Source organism: Anomaloglossus baeobatrachus, chromosome 5 (assembly GCF_048569485.1).
Source record: "Anomaloglossus baeobatrachus isolate aAnoBae1 chromosome 5, aAnoBae1.hap1, whole genome shotgun sequence".
Lineage (NCBI taxonomy): Eukaryota > Metazoa > Chordata > Amphibia > Anura > Aromobatidae > Anomaloglossus > Anomaloglossus baeobatrachus.
In genome coordinates this window covers 376,319,723-376,342,807 of record NC_134357.1, presented here as the reverse complement: position 1 = coordinate 376,342,807, position 23,085 = coordinate 376,319,723, and the positions used below count along the sequence as shown (strand labels likewise).

General features: G+C 52.4%; 2 protein-coding genes across 2 annotated transcripts in view; both read right to left on the bottom strand.

Annotated features, from left to right (window-relative positions):
• Window positions 1-14,641, bottom strand: part of KAT2A (lysine acetyltransferase 2A) — a 138,333-nt gene extending 123,692 nt beyond the window's left edge. The window contains exon 1 of the mRNA XM_075350016.1: window positions 14,378-14,641. Coding sequence (XP_075206131.1) covers window positions 14,378-14,611 — 234 coding nt within the window. The 5' untranslated portion in view covers window positions 14,612-14,641. The remainder of the gene's footprint in view (window positions 1-14,377) is intronic.
• A 5,027-nt stretch (window positions 14,642-19,668) lies between these two features.
• HSPB9 (heat shock protein family B (small) member 9) lies at window positions 19,669-20,557 on the bottom strand. Its single transcript, XM_075347625.1, has one exon. The coding sequence runs from the start codon at window positions 20,425-20,427 to the stop codon at window positions 19,753-19,755; it is 675 nt and encodes a 224-aa protein (XP_075203740.1). The 5' UTR covers window positions 20,428-20,557; the 3' UTR covers window positions 19,669-19,752.
• Between the last annotated feature and the right edge of the window lie 2,528 nt (window positions 20,558-23,085).

Below are 23,085 nucleotides of genomic sequence, written 5' to 3'. Positions count from 1 at the left end.
AAACCCGAACTGTAAAGTTTGGGGCCGTATCTGATCCCTAGTGTCCATGCACGAACCCTGATCACGGAGTTCTCAGGAAACTTCGTGTAACTGCTCGGATTTGGCCAGATAATTAAAAAAAGAAAGAAAAAGAAAGAATATGGAATAAAGCAGGAGCGTTATACTATACTCTCCCACGCAGCTGTAACACTACTGTCAGGTCCGCTCATTAACCCTGCTTATCCCGACCACCAGCAGTGCAGGTGTCTGCGATTGGTTGCAGTCAGGCCGTGCCCCCACCTTGTGTGACAGCGTCTGTGATTGGCTGGACTCACACACGTTATCTGCCTAGCTATAGTGTAGAAATAAACTGGCGTAGGGTCCCCCAATATTGTGATAACCAATGCAGATAAAACAAATGGCTACAGGCTGCAGCCCCCAGCCGTGCACTTATCTTGGCTGTTTATCAAAATAAGAAAAACCGCATGAGGTTTTTAAAAAATTTAAAATAATAAATACATACATTTTTTAAAAAATGGAGTGCCGTCCCCACCAATTTTGATACCCAGCCAAGCTAAAGCCAACAGCTGGGGGCTGGAATTGTCAGGCATGGTTATGGTCCCCCAGCCAAAAAATAGCAGCCTGCAGCAGCCCAGAATTGCTGTATCCATTAGATGCAACAATCCCAGCACTTTACCCAGCTCATCCAGATTGCCCTACTGCAGAGACAAACGGGGTATTTAAAAGCAGTTAATGACAGCTCACAGCTGCCACTAAGCCCAAGATTAGTAATGGTAGGCATCTATGAGACACACACAGACACACCCCCCCCGCCATTACTAATAAATAAATGAAATAAAATATTAAAAACACCACACGCCATTTCTCCAATTTATTAAACCCAATCACCCAGGTCTGACATAATTCACACGACGTCCCATGACGATCCCGGTTCTGCTACATACAGTGCACGGGCACAGAACATGGCCGCACACTGTGCCTACAGACAGAGACAGACTCAGCTGCAGCCCTGACATCACTCAGTTTATTGCCGGTCACAGCTGGAGGTTCCCATGGTACCCACTTATGACCGCAAGTAAACTAACCTCTCGTGACCTTATTGAACTTACTGACCTCATCTCAAGTGAGCTGAGTTCAATCAAACTTCATCTCCTGGCAGAAACTGCTTTTTTTTTGCCAAGAGATGCAGAAATGGTGCAGGAATTTGGTGTATATATTTCAGCACCATATCTGCATCTTTTGGCAAAAAGAAAAAAAACACGCGGTTTTCTGCCAGGAGATGCAAGTCTCATTGAACTGAATGAGTTCACCTGAGGTGAGGTAACCTAAGGTCAGTTTACCTGCAGTCACAGGTGGGGTACCATGGGAACCTTCAGCTGTGACTGGTGATAAACTGAGTGACGCCAACGCTCACAGCTGCAGCAGGTAGTCATGTTTTGTGCCCGCGCACTGACTTCACGATGAAGCAGAGCCGGGATCGTCATAGGACCTCTTCTGGATTATGTCAGAACTGGGTGTTTGGTGGTTAATAAATTGGACAAAGAAGGTGGGGGGGGGTGTTTGTATTTTATTTCAAGTAAAAAATATTTTTGCTGTTTGTGTTTACTTATTTTTACTTACATTATTAGTAATGAGAGGAGGGGTGTCTCCTAGACTCCTTATTACTAATCTAGGGCTTAGTGGCAGCTGTGAGCTGTCATTATTAACCCCTTATATTACCCCGATTGTCATCACACCAGGGCAATTGGGATGAGCCGGGTAAAGTGCCAGGATTATCGCATGTAATGGACAACAATTCTAGGCTGCTATTTTTAGGTTGGGGGGAGCCAATAACCATGGGCCTCCCGAGACTGAGAACACCAGCCCCTATCTGTTGCCTTTATCATGGCTGGGTATCAAAACTGAGGGGGAAGGGACCTGCAAGCCATTTTTTATTTATTGATTTTTAATTTATTCATTTAATTGAAGAACAAAAGCCGCATAGGCTCCCTCTTACTTTAACACACAGCCAGGATGACGAGCATTGCTGGGGGCAGCAACCTGTAGATATATGCCTTATCTGTGCTGGGTAGCACAATATGGGAGGATCCTTTGCCAATTTATTTTAACACTAATGTACAGGCAGCGTGTGTGATTCCAACCAATCACAGACACGGTCACACAGGGTGGGGGTGCGGTCTGACAAACCAAATCACAGATGCTGGGACTTTTGGTGGGCAGGGGAAGCAATGAATATGTATGAGGGTTAATCAGCTGATCCATAGTTATTTTACGTCGACGCAAAAAACTCAGTAATTATAACGGTCTCCTTAGCCTTTTCTAACACCATTTTAAAGCACAATGTTCAAGTTCCCATAGACTTATATGGGGTTCAGCTTCCAACAGAGGTTTGGGTTCAAATCCGGTCAAGATTTTTATTTATTTATTTTTTTTAATACCGCTGGATCCTTCGAACCCAAATTTCTGCGGTTCACCCAGCTCTAGTCATGAGCTCCCATAATCAGAGACAATGCTCCTAAAGGCCAGAGTGAGCTGCACCTCCATTATTCCCTGCGGCTCAGTCTAATCTGTCACCACATCTATATATATAATTGCCTTATTCTGTCTGTCTGTCATGCTCCAAAATTGTGTCCTTACCATTGTGTCCTTACGGTGACACAAAGCTGATTGGCCGCTGGGCTCGCCATGTCCCCGCCCCCCCCACACGGATTGGCCTCTCGCCCCGGCTCTCTGCAGGCCCCGCCCCCCTCACGCAATGCACGCTCGCTCTGGCCCAACTGACACGGAGCTCCGACTCCCAGGTGAGTACACACACACACACACACATCAGATCACACTCACTCTCACACACACCTCACACATCACATCCACACACTCACAACATCCTGGGATATCGCTTGCTTCTACACCGGCTCCGTCACGATCCCAGCAGCGCCAGACATAACCTTGCGATGCTGGGATCTTGACGGAGGCCGTGAACGCTGGTAACCATTATATACATCGGGTAACTAAGGTCCCTTAGTTACCCGATGTGTATCATAGTTACCAGTGTACACAGGCTCCCGGTACACATGTGCAGGGAGCCGGCATTATACTCCTATCCCCCCAGGACTACTCCTCCTATTATAGTCCTCCTATTATACTCCTCTCTGAGTATAATAGGAGAACTATTATAGCATGGGGGATGGAGCACGATGGCGAGGTGCGCAGCATGGGGGATGGAGCACGATGGCGAGGTGCGCAGCATGGGGGATGGAGCACGATGGCGAGGTGCGCAGCATGGGGGATGGAGCACGATGGCGAGGTGCGCAGCATGGGGGATGGAGCACGATGGCGAGGTGCGCAGCATGGGGGATGGAGCACGATGGCGGGTGCGCAGCATGGGGGATGGAGCACGATGGCGGGTGCGCAGCATGGGGGATGGAGCACGATGGCGGGTGCGCAGCATGGGGGATGGAGCACGATGGCGGGTGCGCAGCATGGGGGATGGAGCACGATGGCGGGTGCGCAGCATGGGGGATGGAGCACGATGGCGGGTGCGCAGCATGGGGGATGGAGCACGATGGCGGGTGCGCAGCATGGGGGATGGAGCACGATGGCGGGTGCGCAGCATGGGGGATGGAGCACGATGGCGGGTGCGCAGCATGGGGGATGGAGCACGATGGCGGGTGCGCAGCATGGGGGATGGAGCACGATGGCGGGTGCGCAGCATGGGGGATGGAGCACGATGGCGGGTGCGCAGCATGGGGGATGGAGCACGATGGCGGGTGCGCAGCATGGGGGATGGAGCACGATGGCGGGTGCGCAGCATGGGGGATGGAGCACGATGGCGGGTGCGCAGCATGGGGGATGGAGCACGATGGCGGGTGCGCAGCATGGGGGATGGAGCACGATGGCGGGTGCGCAGCATGGGGGATGGAGCACGATGGCGGGTGCGCAGCATGGGGGATGGAGCACGATGGCGGGTGCGCAGCATGGGGGATGGAGCACGATGGCGGGTGCGCAGCATGGGGGATGGAGCACGATGGCGGGTGCGCAGCATGGGGGATGGAGCACGATGGCGGGTGCGCAGCATGGGGGATGGAGCACGATGGCGGGTGCGCAGCATGGGGGATGGAGCACGATGGCGGGTGCGCAGCATGGGGGATGGAGCACGATGGCGGGTGCGCAGCATGGGGGATGGAGCACGATGGCGGGTGCGCAGCATGGGGGATGGAGCACGATGGCGGGTGCGCAGCATGGGGGATGGAGCACGATGGCGGGTGCGCAGCATGGGGGATGGAGCACGATGGCGGGTGCGCAGCATGGGGGATGGAGCACGATGGCGGGTGCGCAGCATGGGGGATGGAGCACGATGGCGGGGTGCGCAGCATGGGGGATGGAGCACGATGGCGGGTGCGCAGCATGGGGGATGGAGCACGATGGCGGGTGCGCAGCATGGGGGATGGAGCACGATGGCGGGTGCGCAGCATGGGGGATGGAGCACGATGGCGGGGTGCGCAGCATGGGGGATGGAGCACGATGGCGGGTGCGCAGCATGGGGGATGGAGCACGATGGCGGGTGCGCAGCATGGGGGATGGAGCACGATGGCGGGTGCGCAGCATGGGGGATGGAGCACGATGGCGGGTGCGCAGCATGGGGGATGGAGCACGATGGCGGGTGCGCAGCATGGGGGATGGAGCACGATGGCGGGTGCGCAGCATGGGGGATGGAGCACGATGGCGGGTGCGCAGCATGGGGGATGGAGCACGATGGCGGGTGCGCAGCATGGGGGATGGAGCACGATGGCGGGTGCGCAGCATGGGGGATGGAGCACGATGGCGGGTGCGCAGCATGGGGGATGGAGCACGATGGCGGGTGCGCAGCATGGGGGATGGAGCACGATGGCGGGTGCGCAGCATGGGGGATGGAGCACGATGGCGGGTGCGCAGCATGGGGGATGGAGCACGATGGCGGGTGCGCAGCATGGGGGATGGAGCACGATGGCGGGTGCGCAGCATGGGGGATGGAGCACGATGGCGGGTGCGCAGCATGGGGGATGGAGCACGATGGCGGGTGCGCAGCATGGGGGATGGAGCACGATGGCGGGTGCGCAGCATGGGGGATGGAGCACGATGGCGGGTGCGCAGCATGGGGGATGGAGCACGATGGCGGGTGCGCAGCATGGGGGATGGAGCACGATGGCGGGTGCGCAGCATGGGGGATGGAGCACGATGGCGGGTGCGCAGCATGGGGGATGGAGCACGATGGCGGGTGCGCAGCATGGGGGATGGAGCACGATGGCGGGTGCGCAGCATGGGGGATGGAGCACGATGGCGGGTGCGCAGCATGGGGGATGGAGCACGATGGCGGGTGCGCAGCATGGGGGATGGAGCACGATGGCGGGTGCGCAGCATGGGGGATGGAGCACGATGGCGGGTGCGCAGCATGGGGGATGGAGCACGATGGCGGGTGCGCAGCATGGGGGATGGAGCACGATGGCGGGTGCGCAGCATGGGGGATGGAGCACGATGGGGGGTGCGCAGCATGGGGGATGGAGCACGATGGGGGGTGCGCAGCATGGGGGATGGAGCACGATGGGGAGTGCGCAGCATGGGGGATGTAGCACGATGGGGAGTGCGCAGCATGGGGGATGTAGCACGATGGGGAGTGCGCAGCATGGGGGATGTAGCACGATGGGGAGTGCGCAGCATGGGGGATGTAGCACGATGGGGAGTGCGCAGCATGGGGGATGTAGCACGATGGGGAGTGCGCAGCATGGGGGATGTAGCACGATGGGGAGTGCGCAGCATGGGGGATGTAGCACGATGGGGAGTGCGCAGCATGGGGGATGTAGCACGATGGGGAGTGCGCAGCATGGGGGATGTAGCACGATGGGGAGTGCGCAGCATGGGGGATGTAGCACGATGGGGAGTGCGCAGCATGGGGGATGTAGCACGATGGGGAGTGCGCAGCATGGGGGATGTAGCACGATGGGGAGTGCGCAGCATGGGGGATGTAGCACGATGGGGAGTGCGCAGCATGGGGGATGTAGCACGATGGGGAGTGCGCAGCATGGGGGATGTAGCACGATGGGGAGTGCGCAGCATGGGGGATGTAGCACGATGGGGAGTGCGCAGCATGGGGGATGTAGCACGATGGGGAGTGCGCAGCATGGGGGATGTAGCACGATGGGGAGTGCGCAGCATGGGGGATGTAGCACGATGGGGAGTGCGCAGCATGGGGGATGTAGCACGATGGGGAGTGCGCAGCATGGGGGATGTAGCACGATGGGGAGTGCGCAGCATGGGGGATGTAGCACGATGGGGAGTGCGCAGCATGGGGGATGTAGCACGATGGGGAGTGCGCAGCATGGGGGATGTAGCACGATGGGGAGTGCGCAGCATGGGGGATGTAGCACGATGGGGAGTGCGCAGCATGGGGGATGTAGCACGATGGGGAGTGCGCAGCATGGGGGATGTAGCACGATGGGGAGTGCGCAGCATGGGGGATGTAGCACGATGGGGAGTGCGCAGCATGGGGGATGTAGCACGATGGGGAGTGCGCAGCATGGGGGATGTAGCACGATGGGGAGTGCGCAGCATGGGGGATGTAGCACGATGGGGAGTGCGCAGCATGGGGGATGTAGCACGATGGGGAGTGCGCAGCATGGGGGATGTAGCACGATGGGGAGTGCGCAGCATGGGGGATGTAGCACGATGGGGAGTGCGCAGCATGGGGGATGTAGCACGATGGGGAGTGCGCAGCATGGGGGATGTAGCACGATGGGGAGTGCGCAGCATGGGGGATGTAGCACGATGGGGAGTGCGCAGCATGGGGGATGTAGCACGATGGGGAGTGCGCAGCATGGGGGATGTAGCACGATGGGGAGTGCGCAGCATGGGGGATGTAGCACGATGGGGAGTGCGCAGCATGGGGGATGTAGCACGATGGGGAGTGCGCAGCATGGGGGATGTAGCACGATGGGGAGTGCGCAGCATGGGGGATGTAGCACGATGGGGAGTGCGCAGCATGGGGGATGTAGCACGATGGGGAGTGCGCAGCATGGGGGATGTAGCACGATGGGGAGTGCGCAGCATGGGGGATGTAGCACGATGGGGAGTGCGCAGCATGGGGGATGTAGCACGATGGGGAGTGCGCAGCATGGGGGATGTAGCACGATGGGGAGTGCGCAGCATGGGGGATGTAGCACGATGGGGAGTGCGCAGCATGGGGGATGTAGCACGATGGGGAGTGCGCAGCATGGGGGATGTAGCACGATGGGGAGTGCGCAGCATGGGGGGATGGAGCACGATGGGGAGTGCGCAGCATGGGGGATGTAGCACGATGGGGAGTGCGCAGCATGGGGGATGTAGCACGATGGGGAGTGCGCAGCATGGGGGGATGGAGCACGATGGGGAATGGAGCACGATGGGAGGTGCACACCTCCCCCCAACACACACACACGGAACCACAAACACCGCCATACACAGACACCCACACACACAGACAACGCTGCACACACACAACACCCAAACACCGCGGCATACATAAATATACGCACATACCGCACAACACACACATTGCACAAAACATACCTCCCCCTAAAACACACCACACCCACACAAACCGCGCAACACACACACACACAGCGCTCCACAAACAACGCAACACACATACAACACCGCTCTCACCCCCCGCCACACCCAGACAACACCCAGAACATGTACAGCCCCTACACAAACACTTGGTAACTACACACAACATCTAATATATATATTAATTATATATATACTAGAAGGTGGCCCGATTCTACGCATCGGGTATTCTAGAATTTACGTATTGTGTAGTTCATGTATGATTTTTGTTATATATATATATATATATATATATATATATAGATGTTGTTGTGTGTAGTTACCAAGTGTTTGTGTAGGGCGCTGTACATGTTCTGGGTGTTGTCTGGGTGTGATGGGGGGTGAGAGCGGTGTTTGTGTGTTGCGTTGTTTGTGGAGCGCTGTGTGTCTGTAGCGTTGTGTGTGTGTTGCGCGGTGTGTGCGTATATTTGTGTGTGCAGCGTTGTCTGTGTGTGTGTGTCTGTGTAGGGCAGTTTGTGGTTCCCAGTGTGTGTGTGTGGTGTGTTGTGCAGTGCGCGTGTGTGTGTTGGGGGGAGGTGTGCACTTCCCATCGTGCTCCATCCGCCATGCTGCGCACCCCCAAACGTGCTCCATCCGCCATGCTGCGCACCCCCAAACGTGCTCCATCCGCCATGCTGCGCACCCCCAAACGTGCGCCAGCATCAGCCCCTCTGTCCCCAGCATCAGCCCCTCTGTCCCCAGCATCAGCCCCTCTGTCCCCAGCATCAGCCCCTCTCATCCCAGCATCAGCCCCTCTCATCCCAGCATCAGCCCCTCTCATCCCAGCCTTCCCCAGCATCAACCTCTCTCATCCCAGCCTCCTCCAGCACGCCATGCTCCTCTGCCGACACTCACAGATCCGATCGCATACATTCACACACACACACACACATTGCCGATATTGCACATACGCGCTCATACTCACAACATCCGGAGATACCACATGCTTCTGGCCATGTGATCCTCCGGCAGGTCCTGGAAGGTCACAACAGCACAGTATCGAGGCCGAGAAGCAAGCGCTATCGCCGGATGCTGTGAGTGTGTGGATGCGATGTGATGTATGTGTGAGGTGTGTGTGAGAGTGAGTGTGAGCCGGTGTACACTGGTAACTATGATACACATCGGGTAACCAAGGGACCTTAGTTACCCGATGTGTATAATGGTTACCAGCGTTCACGGCCTCAGTCAAGATCCCAGCATCGCAAGGTTATGTCTGGCGCTGCTGGGATCGTGACGGAGCCGGTGTAGAAGCAAGCGATATCCCAGGATGTTGTGAGTGTGTGGATGTGATGTGTGAGGTGTGTGTGAGAGAGTGAGTGTGATCTGATGTGTGTGTGTGTACTCACCTGGGAGTCGGAGCTCCGTGTCAGTTGGGCCAGAGCGAGCGTGCATTGCGTGAGGGGGGCGGGGCCTGCAGAGAGCCGGGGCAAGAGGCCAATCCGTGTGGGGGGGGCGGGGACATGGCGAGCCCAGCGGCCAATCAGCTTTGTGTCACCGTAAGGACACAATTTTGGAGCAAGACAGACAGACAGACAGACAGACAGACAGACAGACAGACAGACAGACAGACAGACAGACAGACAGACAGACAGACAGACAGACAGACAGACAGACAGACAGACAGACAGACAGACAGACAGACAGACAGACTAAGGCAATTATATATATATATAGACTAGAAGGTGGCCCGATTCTACGCATCGGGTATTCTAGAATTTACGTGTTGTGTAGTTCATGTATGATTTTTGTTATAGATACAGAGATTATATATATATATCTCTGTATCTATAACAAAAATCATACATGAACTACACAACACGTAAATTCTAGAATACCCGATGCGTAGAATCGGGCCACCTTCTAGTCTATATATATATATAATTGCCTTATTCTGTCTGTCTGTCTTGCTCCAAAATTGTGTCCTTACGGTGACACAAAGCGGATTGGCCGCTGGCCTCGCCATGGCCCCGCCCCCCCGCACGGATTGGTCGCTCGCCCTGGCTCACCCCCCCACACGGATTGGCCGGCCGCTCGCACAGGCTCCGCCCCCCACACGGATTGGCCTCTCGCCCCGGCACCCTGCACGTATTGGCAACTCGGCCACGCCCCGCCCCCCTCACGCAATGCACGCTCGCTCTGGCCCCGCCCCCGCACGCATCCCCCGAACTGACACGGAGACACGACTCCCAGGTGAGTACTGTACCCCCGGGAGCTCACACCAGCATACGCCGCCAACCCAGCCGACACAAACCCTCGCATTGCTGGGGTTTGCCGCCGTATGCTGGTGTGGGCTCCCGTGCGAGTGGGGAACGGGATGCGCTGGTAACCATGGTAGCATAGTTACCAGCGCATCAAGGTCCTGCAGCGGCGGAACATCCACACACACACATAACAGACACACACATACACACACACACACACACACACATCAGATCGCATCCACACACTCACAGCATCCGGAGATATCGCTTGCTTCTCGGCCGCGATACTGTGCTGCAGTGAGCTTCCAGGACCTGCCGGAGGATCACATGGCCAGAAGCATGTGGTATCTCCGGATGTTGTGAGTGAGCGCGTATGTGCAATATCATCAATGTGTGTGTGGGTGAGAGTGTATGCGATCGGGTGGGTGAGAGTGTATGCGATCGGGTGGGTGAGAGTGTATGCGATCGGGTTGGTGAGAGTGTATGCGATCGGGTGGGTGAGTGTGTGAGTATGCGATCGGATCTGTGAGTGTTGGCAGAGGAGCACGGCGTGCTGGAGGAGGCTGGGAGGGGGAGCCTGATGCTGGGGGCAGAGAGCCTGATGCTGGGGGCAGAGAGCCTGATGCTGGGGGCAGAGAGCCTGATGCTGGGGGCAGAGAGCCTGATGCTGGGGGCAGAGAGCCTGATGCTGGGGCAGAGAGCCTGATGCTGGTGCAGCATGGCGGATGGAGCACGTTTGGGACTGCGCAGCATGGCGGATGGAGCACGTTTGGGACTGCGCAGCATGGCGGATGGAGCACGTTTGGGACTGCGCAGCATGGCGGATGGAGCACGTTTGGGACTGCGCAGCATGGCGGATGGAGCACGTTTGGGACTGCGCAGCATGGCGGATGGAGCACGTTTGGGACTGCGCAGCATGGCGGATGGAGCACGTTTGGGACTGCGCAGCATGGCGGATGGAGCACGTTTGGGACTGCGCAGCATGGCGGATGGAGCACGTTTGGGACTGCGCAGCATGGCGGATGGAGCACGTTTGGGACTGCGCAGCATGGCGGATGGAGCACGTTTGGGACTGCGCAGCATGGCGGATGGAGCACGTTTGGGACTGCGCAGCATGGCGGATGGAGCACGTTTGGGACTGCGCAGCATGGCGGATGGAGCACGTTTGGGACTGCGCAGCATGGCGGATGGAGCACGTTTGGGACTGCGCAGCATGGCGGATGGAGCACGTTTGGGACTGCGCAGCATGGCGGATGGAGCACGTTTGGGACTGCGCAGCATGGCGGATGGAGCACGTTTGGGACTGCGCAGCATGGCGGATGGAGCACGTTTGGGACTGCGCAGCATGGCGGATGGAGCACGTTTGGGACTGCGCAGCATGGCGGATGGAGCACGTTTGGGACTGCGCAGCATGGCGGATGGAGCACGTTTGGGACTGCGCAGCATGGCGGATGGAGCACGTTTGGGACTGCGCAGCATGGCGGATGGAGCACGTTTGGGACTGCGCAGCATGGCGGATGGAGCACGTTTGGGACTGCGCAGCATGGCGGATGGAGCACGTTTGGGACTGCGCAGCATGGCGGATGGAGCACGTTTGGGACTGCGCAGCATGGCGGATGGAGCACGTTTGGGACTGCGCAGCATGGCGGATGGAGCACGTTTGGGACTGCGCAGCATGGCGGATGGAGCACGTTTGGGACTGCGCAGCATGGCGGATGGAGCACGTTTGGGACTGCGCAGCATGGCGGATGGAGCACGTTTGGGACTGCGCAGCATGGCGGATGGAGCACGTTTGGGACTGCGCAGCATGGCGGATGGAGCACGTTTGGGACTGCGCAGCATGGCGGATGGAGCACGTTTGGGACTGCGCAGCATGGCGGATGGAGCACGTTTGGGACTGCGCAGCATGGCGGATGGAGCACGTTTGGGACTGCGCAGCATGGCGGATGGAGCACGTTTGGGACTGCGCAGCATGGCGGATGGAGCACGTTTGGGACTGCGCAGCATGGCGGATGGAGCACGTTTGGGACTGCGCAGCATGGCGGATGGAGCACGTTTGGGACTGCGCAGCATGGCGGATGGAGCACGTTTGGGACTGCGCAGCATGGCGGATGGAGCACGTTTGGGACTGCGCAGCATGGCGGATGGAGCACGTTTGGGACTGCGCAGCATGGCGGATGGAGCACGTTTGGGACTGCGCAGCATGGCGGATGGAGCACGTTTGGGACTGCGCAGCATGGCGGATGGAGCACGTTTGGGACTGCGCAGCATGGCGGATGGAGCACGTTTGGGACTGCGCAGCATGGCGGATGGAGCACGTTTGGGACTGCGCAGCATGGCGGATGGAGCACGTTTGGGACTGCGCAGCATGGCGGATGGAGCACATTTGGGACTGCGCAGCATGGCAAATGGAGCACGTTTGGGAGTACGCAGCATGGCGGATGGAGCACGTTTGGGAGTACGCAGCATGGCGGATGGAGCACGATGGGGGGGGTGCGCAACATGGGGGGGGGTGCGCAGCATGGGAGGTGCACACCTCCCCCCAACACACACACAACACACCGGGAACCACAAACACCGCCCTACACAGACACCCACACAGACAACGCTGCATACACCCAACACCCAACACACAAACACTGCGGCATACATAAATATACGCACATACCACGCAACACACATACATTGCACAAAACATACCTCCCCCGAAAACACACCACACACACAACGCTACAGACACACAGCGCTCCACAAACAACACAACACACATACAACACCGCTCTCACCCCCCGCCACACCCAGAACATGTACAGCGCCCTACACAAACACTTGGTAACTACACACAACATCTATCTATCTATCTATATATATATATATATATATATATATATATATATATATATATATATATATATATATATATATAACAAAAATCATACATGAACTACACAATACGTAAATTCTAGAATACCCGATGCGTAGAATCGGGCCACCTTCTAGTAATCTATAAATGCCCAAAAGCTGGCCATCTAAATTAGAACAATACCGCACTGCTAGGGTCAAGGAAAGGCCCTGTGATGCTGTGATGGAGCAGCCACCAAGCTGAAGGAAAATCTTGCAATGTACGTGCAGAAGCACAGCACTACAGCAAGAAAAAGGTACAAGACAAGACCACCGCACATGGACTGGAGATCATGGGCTGCGTCTGATACTGTGCAAATGAATGAGCTGCAATCCCAGACTTTACCCAATTAAAAGTCACGCTGTATTTTAGGGAAATAAATGTATAATTAGCGCCCATCTTTCTGTAACATCTCAGTAACCTAATGCAAATCTGCAGCTGGGCCCCTCCTCCCCCGTCCCCACAGACAGCAGGGCCCCTCCTCCCCCGTCCCCACAGACAGCAGGGCCCCTCCTCCCCCGTCCCCACAGACAGCAGGGCCCCTCCTCCCCCGTCCCCACAGACAGCAGGGCCCCTCCTCCCCCGTCCCCACAGATAGCAGGGCCCCTCCTCCCCAGTCCCCACAGACAGCAGGGCCCCTCCTCCCCAGTCCCCACAGACAGCAGGGCCCCTCCTCCCCCGTCCCCACAGACAGCAGGGCCCCTCCTCCCCCGTCCCCACAGACAGCAGGGCCCCTCCTCCCCCGTCCCCACAGACAGCAGGGCCCCTCCTCCCCCGTCCCCACAGACAGCAGGGCCCCTCCTCCCCCGTCCCCACAGACAGCAGGGCCCCTCCTCCCCCGTCCCCACAGACAGCAGGGCCCCTCCTCCCCGTCCCCACAGACAGCAGGGCCCCTCCTCCCCCGTATCCACAGACAGCATGGCCCCTCCTTCCCCGTATCCACAGACAGCAGGGCCCCTCCTCCCCCGTATCCACAGACAGCAGGGCCCCTCCTCCCCCGTATCCACAGACAGCAGGGCCCCTCCTCCTCCTCCCCCGTATCCACAGACAGCAGGGCCCCTCCTCCTCCGTCCCCACAGACAGCAGGGCCCCTCCCCCCCCGTCCCCACAGACAGCAGGGCCCCTCCCCCCCCGTCCCCACAGACAGCAGGGCCCCTCCCCCCCCGTCCCCACAGACAGCAGGGCCCCTCCCCCCCCCATCCCCACAGACAGCAGGGCCCCTCCCCCCCCCGTCCCCACAGACAGCAGGGCCCCTCCCCCCCCCGTCCCCACAGACAGCAGGGCCCCTCCCCCCCCCGTCCCCACAGACAGCAGGGCCCCTCCCCCCCCGTCCCCACAGACAGCAGGGCCCCTCCCCCCCCGTCCCCACAAACAGCAGGGCCCCTCCCCCCCCCCGTCCCCACAGACAGCAGGGCCCCTCCTCCCCCGTCCCCACAGACAGCAGGGCCCCTCCTCCTCCGTCCCCACAGACAGCAGGGCCCCTCCTCCCCCGTCCCCACAGACAGCAGGGCCCCTCCTCCTCCGTCCCCACAGACAGCAGGGCCCCTCCTCCTCCGTCCCCACAGACAGCAGGGCCCCTCCCCCCAGACTATGTACAGTACAGGCCCTGCACAATGTATGGGCGCAGTACACGCAGCAGCTTCCCGTCATTATTCACCTTACAAGCTGAGAACACCCCGAGCTTCTCCAGCTTCTTCGCCCGGGGAAGGGCCCTGACCTGCGCCTTCCTCTGGCTGGCTCTCTGTTGCTGGCTCAGCCCAGGCCTGGCCGGGTCACTGCTCCCGGCGCTGCTTCCCGCTGCTGCAGCCGCCGCAGACGTCCCGCTCTGTCCCGTTGCAGGAGGAGGCTGCACACTGCTCCGGGACTGCGAGGCCTGCACCAGCTCCGCCATTGCAACGATGTGAGCCGCGTGCTGGAACAATAAAGATGTGCCGTTCAAAGTGGCCTCTGGGAATGTTCTGAGCGTGCGCGCGTTTTGCAGGGCATGCCGGGAGTTGTAGGTTTCTCGTACAGACTTCACTCACCGTTCACACTTTGGATTCACTATCCGTTTTTTTGGGTTTTTTTTTCTATGCTGTGAAGGAAGGTCTCAGCTTGTAGCTTTTGTTACATAAAAGCTTTGTGTTGAGGATGATTTATGGTGCCTTTGTGTCGAGTTTTTATTATTTTGTATTTGCTCCTTTTTAATGTCTCTTTTTTCAGTTTGTCACTATGGACAGGTTTAGGTTTTCCAGATGTTTTTGCCTGATCCATCATTTGCGACTCTTTGAAAAGTCCTCCATTTTTTGCACACATGCTCTCCGGTTGTCTTTAACATTGTTTGCAACTATTTAGTCCAAGTTTCATATAAAAAAAATTGCACCAAAATAACTAAGGTACATATAATAATCACTCCAGGGGGACGTGGACGACATTTGCAACAAATTTTGCGACTTTTTGAAAAGTTGCAAATGATAAATCAGTCAAAAAGGAGATCCTAAACCTCTCCCGACAGTGGTGATCAAAAAACATATACAAAAAGGGGCAAATAAAAAAAGAGGAAATGCAAATAAAAAAACAAGCAAAAAGCATGAAAAATTAGACAAAAAAAAGATGCAAATGTAACAATGAGGGCTGCACTGGGATTTTTGACGTTTTGCAATTTGATGAACTGATTGTATCATTTGGAAAAATTTGGCGCAATGAAGGCAAGATAAAAAATAAGGAAAGTGACTTACAGGAAACCTGTCAGCAGGATTTGTAAAAAATGGCTGTAATAATGATTAAATTGATACCTTTGGTGAAGAAATCCACTTTGTGGTTCTTCAATCACCATTTGAAGTTTTCTGCTAACTAGATTTCAGTGCACAGGGGCTGGACTGTACATAGGGGTCTTCTCCTCCCTGTCTGTGATTCCCCAGCCACTCCGCTCCCTCCGGTCTGTGAATGACAGATTACTGCTTTTTCAGTGACACATTGAGTATTTAATCAGTATTTTACTTACTAGGAGGGGAAATCAAAGTAAAAGTAAAATGGAAACACTTCACCACTTCTGTATTTTTCACCCCCTCCTGGTTTTGGCTTACAAATACTGATGTAAAACTGTTTACTTTATTTTGTCTTTATGTATACATGTTTATTTAGTCTATGCATCACAAATATTATGTATTATTTAAATGTTATTTTATGTTCTATCTTTCCATCTTATATTTACAAACAATGTGATGGTTTGATTCAAACAATGTTTTTATGTTGTGCCCTGGGTCTGCTTTTTGCATCCTACACATAACCATATTTTCTCTTTTTAAATGGTTTCAATATGTATATCTCTTTGAATTGAAGGACCAATAAAGGATTATTACAGTTACTAATTGGAGAAGAGAGTCTCTTTTTCTATCGGATCTATAGAGATAGATAATCGATATCTATAGCTAGAGATGGACAGACAGACAAAGCGACAGACAGATATAGTGACAGACAGAGCGACAGACATATAGACAAAGCGACCTACAGATCTATAGACAGAGCGACAGACATATAATAATAGTGCACCCTGTGCAGCTGATTGAACAGATTTTTATGATTAAATAAATAAAAAAAAAAAAACAAAGTGGGGGTCCCCCCATTTTTTTGGGAACCAGCAAAGGTAATGCAGACAGCTATGAGCTGGTATTATCTGCCTGGGAAGGTCCATGGTTATTTGGTCTTTCCCAGCCTAAAAATATCAGGCCGCAGCTGCCCCAGAAGTGGCACATCACATTAGATGCACCAATTCTGGCACTTCGCCTCAGCTTTTCCCAATGTCACTTGTGCATTGGAAATCGAGGGTATGGCTTTTGGGGTTGATGTTAGCGGTGAAGTGTCCAAAACCACAGCTGACATCAAGCCCTAGTGTTAGTAATGAACAGGTGTCTATCAGACACCCCCATTACTAGTAAAGTAAGTAAAAAGAAAAAAAAAATCTTTAAATAAACACTTTTCCTGGTCCAGCATTTTATAAAAAAAAATTCCATGCAGGTCTAAATGGAAACCTGAAAAACAAACAGAGAGAAGTAAAAAGTAAAAACAAGACAACATTGCACATTCACCACTTTACTATAAAAAAAAATCCATGCAGGTGTGACGTAGTCCACTGAATCTGTCACAGTCCAAAAATGGAAACCTGAAAAAAAAAAATACACTTTAACTTGTTCACCAATTTATTAATAAAAAAAATTCCTAGCAAGTCCGACGTAGTCCATGGAATCCAACATCCAAACTCTACGGAGCCTTGTTCTGATGCTCCATAGACTTTTGCAACAACCACCGCGGAGTCACTCTGCACTTTGCGTGACCCAGCGAATCTGATCAGTGGTGATATCAGTAATTGACATCACCACCAATAACAATTGCTGTGTATCTCGCAGAGTGCAACATGACGCCGCAGTGGTTGTTGCAAAAGTCTATGGAGCATTAGAACAAGGCTCAATAGACTTTGTACGTCAGATTCCATGGACTACGTCGGACTTGCTGGGGATTTTTTTATTTAATAAATTGATGAAATTGGTGTCTTGTTTTTATTTATTTATTTATTTATTTTAGGTTTCCATTTTGTCGGATTTGGTGGACTATGTCCGGACTGTGTGTGATTTTTTAAAAATAAAATGGTGAACAATGGAAAGTGTCAGGGAGTGTTTATTTCAACAAGGTATTTCTGTGTGTTGTTTTATTTCTTTTCACTTACTGGGTTAGTAATGGTGGTACCTGATTGATGCCTCTCCATTACTAACACCAGGGCTTGATGCCAGCTGACATTACACAGGTGACCCCAAAAAACATTACCCCGATTGCCACTGCACAAAGGCAATCAGGAAGAGCAGGACGAAGCACCAGAATTGGAGTATCTTGTGATGCCTCACTTCTGGGGTGACTATGGGCTGCTATTTTTAGACTGAGAAAGGCCCAGTAACCATGGACCTTCCCAGCCTGATAATACCTGCCCACAGCTGTCTGCTTTACCTTGGCTTGTAATGAAAAATGAGGGACCCCACGTCATTTTTTCTATTTATTTATTTACTTGGTTAGTAGAAATCTCCACAATCTATCTATCTATCTATCTATCTATCTATCTCTCTATCTCTAGGCTCTATAAGCTTGAAATTGCATTTAGTGCTGTCTAAAAACGGTAGAAAAGAGATGCAGAAATGGTGAAAACTCCTAGAAGTGAAATATTTGCATTTTATTAAGTGTTAATTCTTAAGGCCGCTTTACACGCAACGACGTATCTAACGATATGTCGTCAGGGTCACGGAATTCGTGAAGCACATCCGGCATCGTTAGCGACGTCGTTGCGTGTGACACGAGCAACCACTAACGATCAGAAATACTCATTAAATTGTTGATCGTTGACACGTCGTTCATTTCCCAAATATCGTTGTTGGTGCTGGACGCAGGTTGTTCGTCGTTCCTGAGGCAGCACACATCGCTACGTGTGACACCCGGGAACAACGAACAACAGCGTTCCTGCGTCCTCCAGCAATGAGGTAGGAGTGACGTTCATGCAGCTGCTCTCCACCCCTCTGCTTCTATTGGACGGCTGCCGTGTGATGTCGCTGTGACGCCGCACGAACCTCCCCCTTAAAAAAGAGGTTGTTCGCCAGTCACGTCGCTAGTAAGGTAAGTTGGTGTGACGCGTATCGGCGATATTGTTCACCATGGGCAGCAATTTGCCCATGACGCACAAACGACGGGGGCGGGTGCGATCGCTAGCGACATCGCTAGCGTTGTCGCTGCGTGTAAAGCAGCCTTTAGGCTCTGTTCACATGTCTGTTTGGACAATCCATTTGTCTATGTTTTAGGAACAAACAATAAATAATCTGTTGCCTCAGTTACGTAATGAGAAGCAGAAGGGCCTCATAAACATTTAAGGGGTATTTTTGGTTTCAGGGTTTTTTTTAGAATGAAAGAAAAAGTCCTGCATGTGAGTCCCCTCTGTTTCTGTTTGCATAACTGATGCCTCCATTTGTCTGTTCCTATATTGGAAAAGATAACAGAATATCCATACGGACATGAGAACAGAAGCTGTTCTGCCTTCGTCCACGTGTGAGCTGTGTGGACTCCGGCATACAGCTAACCTTCATCCACTGTTTCAATAAACAGACTGTGTTGCCTTTAAGTCTTTATTTATTAAATGATGATGGATAGGTGGATGATCATAAGAAATGGATGATTAATTGGTAAAAACTATAACAAAACATACAAATCCAAATCAGTACAGGCATATCACAAATAACAGAATGACATACATAGTAGTACTGGTATTTACAGAATCTGCATAACATAGAGAGCAATGCATATGACTGAACACAACATTTACACTGCTGATGCTGCCCTACACCTGCTCTGCATGTATCACGGCCTATGTAATCTGAGTAGAGCCACTGTTACTTCACAGTGCCTACATAACAACTGTACACATATTCTAACATAAATATGTAGTTTAGTACAATGATTCCTACCGGGATCCACTAGTCAGGAGGAACGATTGAAGAAAAGGAACTGGAGCCAGCTATAGCACCTCTGAATCCTATGGAGGCACCAAGACATCTGCGTCTCCAACTCAGGAAGTGAAGGGAAAAGGGGCAGTCCAAGGAAGTATCTTTTCCTTAAAGCAACAGGCTCCAACCCACAGAAATACTGTGGAGATGTATGAGGAAAACACTTAAACATAAGAAAGCCAACAGTGACCTCTTGTGGGCAACAAACGATATTACCCTTATCCTATTTAATGAATAGAAGACAGAACAGAAGCTCAACTTGTCCTTCCTCTGTCATATACCTCGAGAGAATACTTCCATCACACTCCCTGAGCAGACATAAGTTGAATTGATGGACGTCATCTTTAGTGTAACGGATATTGCCTGCTGTGCCCTTCAAACAGTATTTTTTTTGTTTTTGTAAAATCACAAAGTTAAAAACAAAACAAAAACATTTTGATTGTTTAAGATACATACACATTTATTTCAATCATATGACAATGTAATACATCAGCAATATTATATATTCAAGTTGTATTTAGGCTCTAGAGTCTTTGCTACTACCAGAGATCCGAGCTTTGGCTTGCAGTGCTGAATGCTGTATTGGCACAGTCCTCTCCTGGCTAGGAGTCCGGGAAACCTCTATCTGCAGTTGGCCTCCATTGGTCACTGAACAGCTCAGGTCTTCTGCTCTAACATTCTGGGGAAGATCCACCTCCTTCCTGAAGATCTGGCACTTGTAGGAAAAGGAACCTTTCCCGTCTTCACTCTTACATTCCTTGGCTCCACTCACCAACAGTTTATTGCCTACTAGTTTGACTGTCAGCTCTTGGGGAGAGAAATCTTGGACTCCCAGTGAAACCACAAAACCAGGCTCAGCTGACTTTTTATCGATGATGGTTAGAGCTGTCTCAGCCTTGTTCTCCTTAGATTGTTCATTGAGGGAGGTCAGTGGAGTCTCAGCTTTGTGCTCCATGGACTTTGTATCACTGGAGGTCAGCACAGGGAGACTTTTGCTCTCAGCGATTTCCCGAAGCAGCTGCTGGTGAAACTGGTCCATTAGCTTCACGCTGGCTTTTATTTCTCCTAAAGTGTGTATCATGTTTTGCTCAAGGCTTGAAAAGATGTCGGTTGACAATGGCCAGAGAGGTCGGAGAAAAGGTCTGAAAGGGCTTGAGGTAGACTTCTTAGCTAGCTGAAAGCTCAACATCATGCTCCTTGGTTCTTCTTAGTCCTGCTGTCTGCTGTGGAGGGGATTATACATGGGGACTGGCTTTATACTTGACTCCAACACTTCTAGATTATTCTTACATTCCTATATTCTGTTCTTCATGTCCCATTATTAGTAAACGGGACTTTACGCAGCAACACGATGACTCAAAGGAGAAGTTTCCAGTCACCAGTCACACTAAACATGGCTGACTGCCAGCATCTGAGCTCAAAATATCACAGCGACCTCACACAGCAACCACGTTCATTGTCAACATGAAGTGTCTATGACACCAAAGTCAAACAGGTTTTACAGTAAAAGAGTAAATATGTAATTATGTATGGCTTTTGTAGTGTGGTGGAGTAGTTAAAGGGAACCTGTCAGGTGATTCATGCTGCCCAAACTGCGGCCAGCATAAACCATAACCAGGTATTTTATTTTCTGAAATGCTCATGCTTTTATATTTATGCCTTGAAGATCTGTCCGGGGACCATAGCCAAAGAGCAAGGAGGCAGAGAAAATGCCACCCCTCTTCTCCTCTTTCTTGCACATGCCGGAATGTCAGTTAAGGGGGCTTTACACGCTACGACATTGCTAATGCAATCTCGTTGGGGTCACGGAATTTGTGACGCACATCCGGTCGCTTTAGCGATGCCGTTGCGTGTGACACCTATGAGCGATTTTGCATTGTTGCAAAAACGTGCAAAATCGCTAATCGGTGACATGGGGGTCCATTCTCAAATATCGTTACTGCGGCAGTAACTAAGTTGTTCCTCGTTCCTGCAGCAACACACATCGCTCCGTGTGACACCGCAGGAACGAGGAAGCTCTCCTTACCTGCCTCCCGCCCGCAATGCTGAAGGAAGGAGGTGGGCGGGATGTTACGTCACGCTCATCTCCGCCCCTCCACTTCTATTGAGCGGGCGGTTCAGTGACGCAGCTGTGACGTCGCTGTGACGCTGAACGAACCGCCCCCTTAGAAAGCGACGTCGCCGGGCAGGTAAGTAGTGTGATGGGTCTGGGCGATGTTGTGCGGCACGGGCAGCGATTTGCCCGTGTCGCACAACAGATGGGGGCGGGTACCCACGCTAGCGATATCGATACCGATATCGCAGCGTGTAAAGCGGCCTTTACACTGATGTGGGCATCTACAACGTGGTGGCATTGATTAACAGTGGTCCCAAAGTAGTCCTTAATGCGTGGACTGGCCATAGGTATCCCAACTGGAGTGTGACAGCTTCATATACACTGGAGATCAAAATTGGAGAACAATGTATGATCACTTACTTTTTTCAGAAATAATGTAATCTACATTGATCAACATTTGAAGGTTTTTTGTAAGGGGTACACCATGTCACTAGAGCAGTGTTTTACAAAAGATCCAAAGTTTAGCAACATAAAACCTTTATTTTACCCAAAATGTGATGATCGTAATTAGAGAACAACAATGACAGTAGCGCAGAGAAAGATTATAACTAAATTTTCTGAAGGTAACAACAGTCACCAATCAGTAGGAAGTGTACAGGTCTTTGCTTTGAATGACGTCAGCACATCTGTAGCCACAGGACATCACTAGTCTCTCACACTGCTCTGGTGTGATTTTGGTCCACTCTTCTTCCAGTCTCTTCCACAGTTCTTTGACTATTGTGGGTTTCTTTGTCATAACTTTGTCACCAAGGATTTTCCAAAGGTTTTCTATTGGGTTTAGATCATGACTCTAGGGTGGCCATTTCATTGTTTCAATGTTTTCTGTTTTAAGGAACTGTTTTACCAATTTTGCTGTGTGACAGGGGGCATTATGCTAACATCACTAAATTGAACTGTGGACCACTTCTCCTCTGTCTACAAAACATGCTTCTTTTGATTCTTTCTGCTCACGAGAGTATTGGTCATTGCAGAGTGGGCTTTCATTCCAAATGCTCTTAAACGTTGTGACACTGTATGATGAGACAGATACCCTGTTCAGTGCTGAACTGGTGAGCAATTCCAGCTACAGTGTTGAAATGATTAGCCATGGAGATTCTCTGCATTATCCTGCCCTCTCTTGCATTTGTCTTTCAAGGGCCAACCAGCCTTCTTGGGGGACTTGAAAGAGTTTGTGATGTTGTAGAGATGTAATATTCTCAAAATCTCAGACTTGGAACGACCAACTTCTCTTGCATAGCGGATAGGGTCACCCCTTTGACCCTCATCTGGACAACCTGCTGCTTGAGGGTTTCAGTCACTTTGGAACGGCACACCATTTTTCCAAAGTCAGTGCAAATTGGAAAGTTAGGCTGCCAGTTATATAGGGTTTGTCAGATAATTAAGCAAATTAGCACCAGATGCCAGATTAACTCCAAGAACTTGCAGGTGTCTGAAAGTGTTCTCTGATTTTGATCAGTGTTCTTTTACATTTATCTCATTTCCATTTTTATTATGTGCTTTTGAAAAAATTTGGTTTATGAAATAAGCTTAAAATACTGTTAGTTTACCCATGTTAGAATATAATCACAAAGGACTACAGAATGACCTTAACATTTAGGAAATCGTGTATTGTTCTCTAATTTTGATCTCCAGGGTATTTCTATGAGGCTGATGCACTTGGCCTGGGACAGCCATGGCCTGTCTGTGTGTTGAAATCTAAGATCGGCCTGATGTGCACGGTCGTCTGAATGAGAC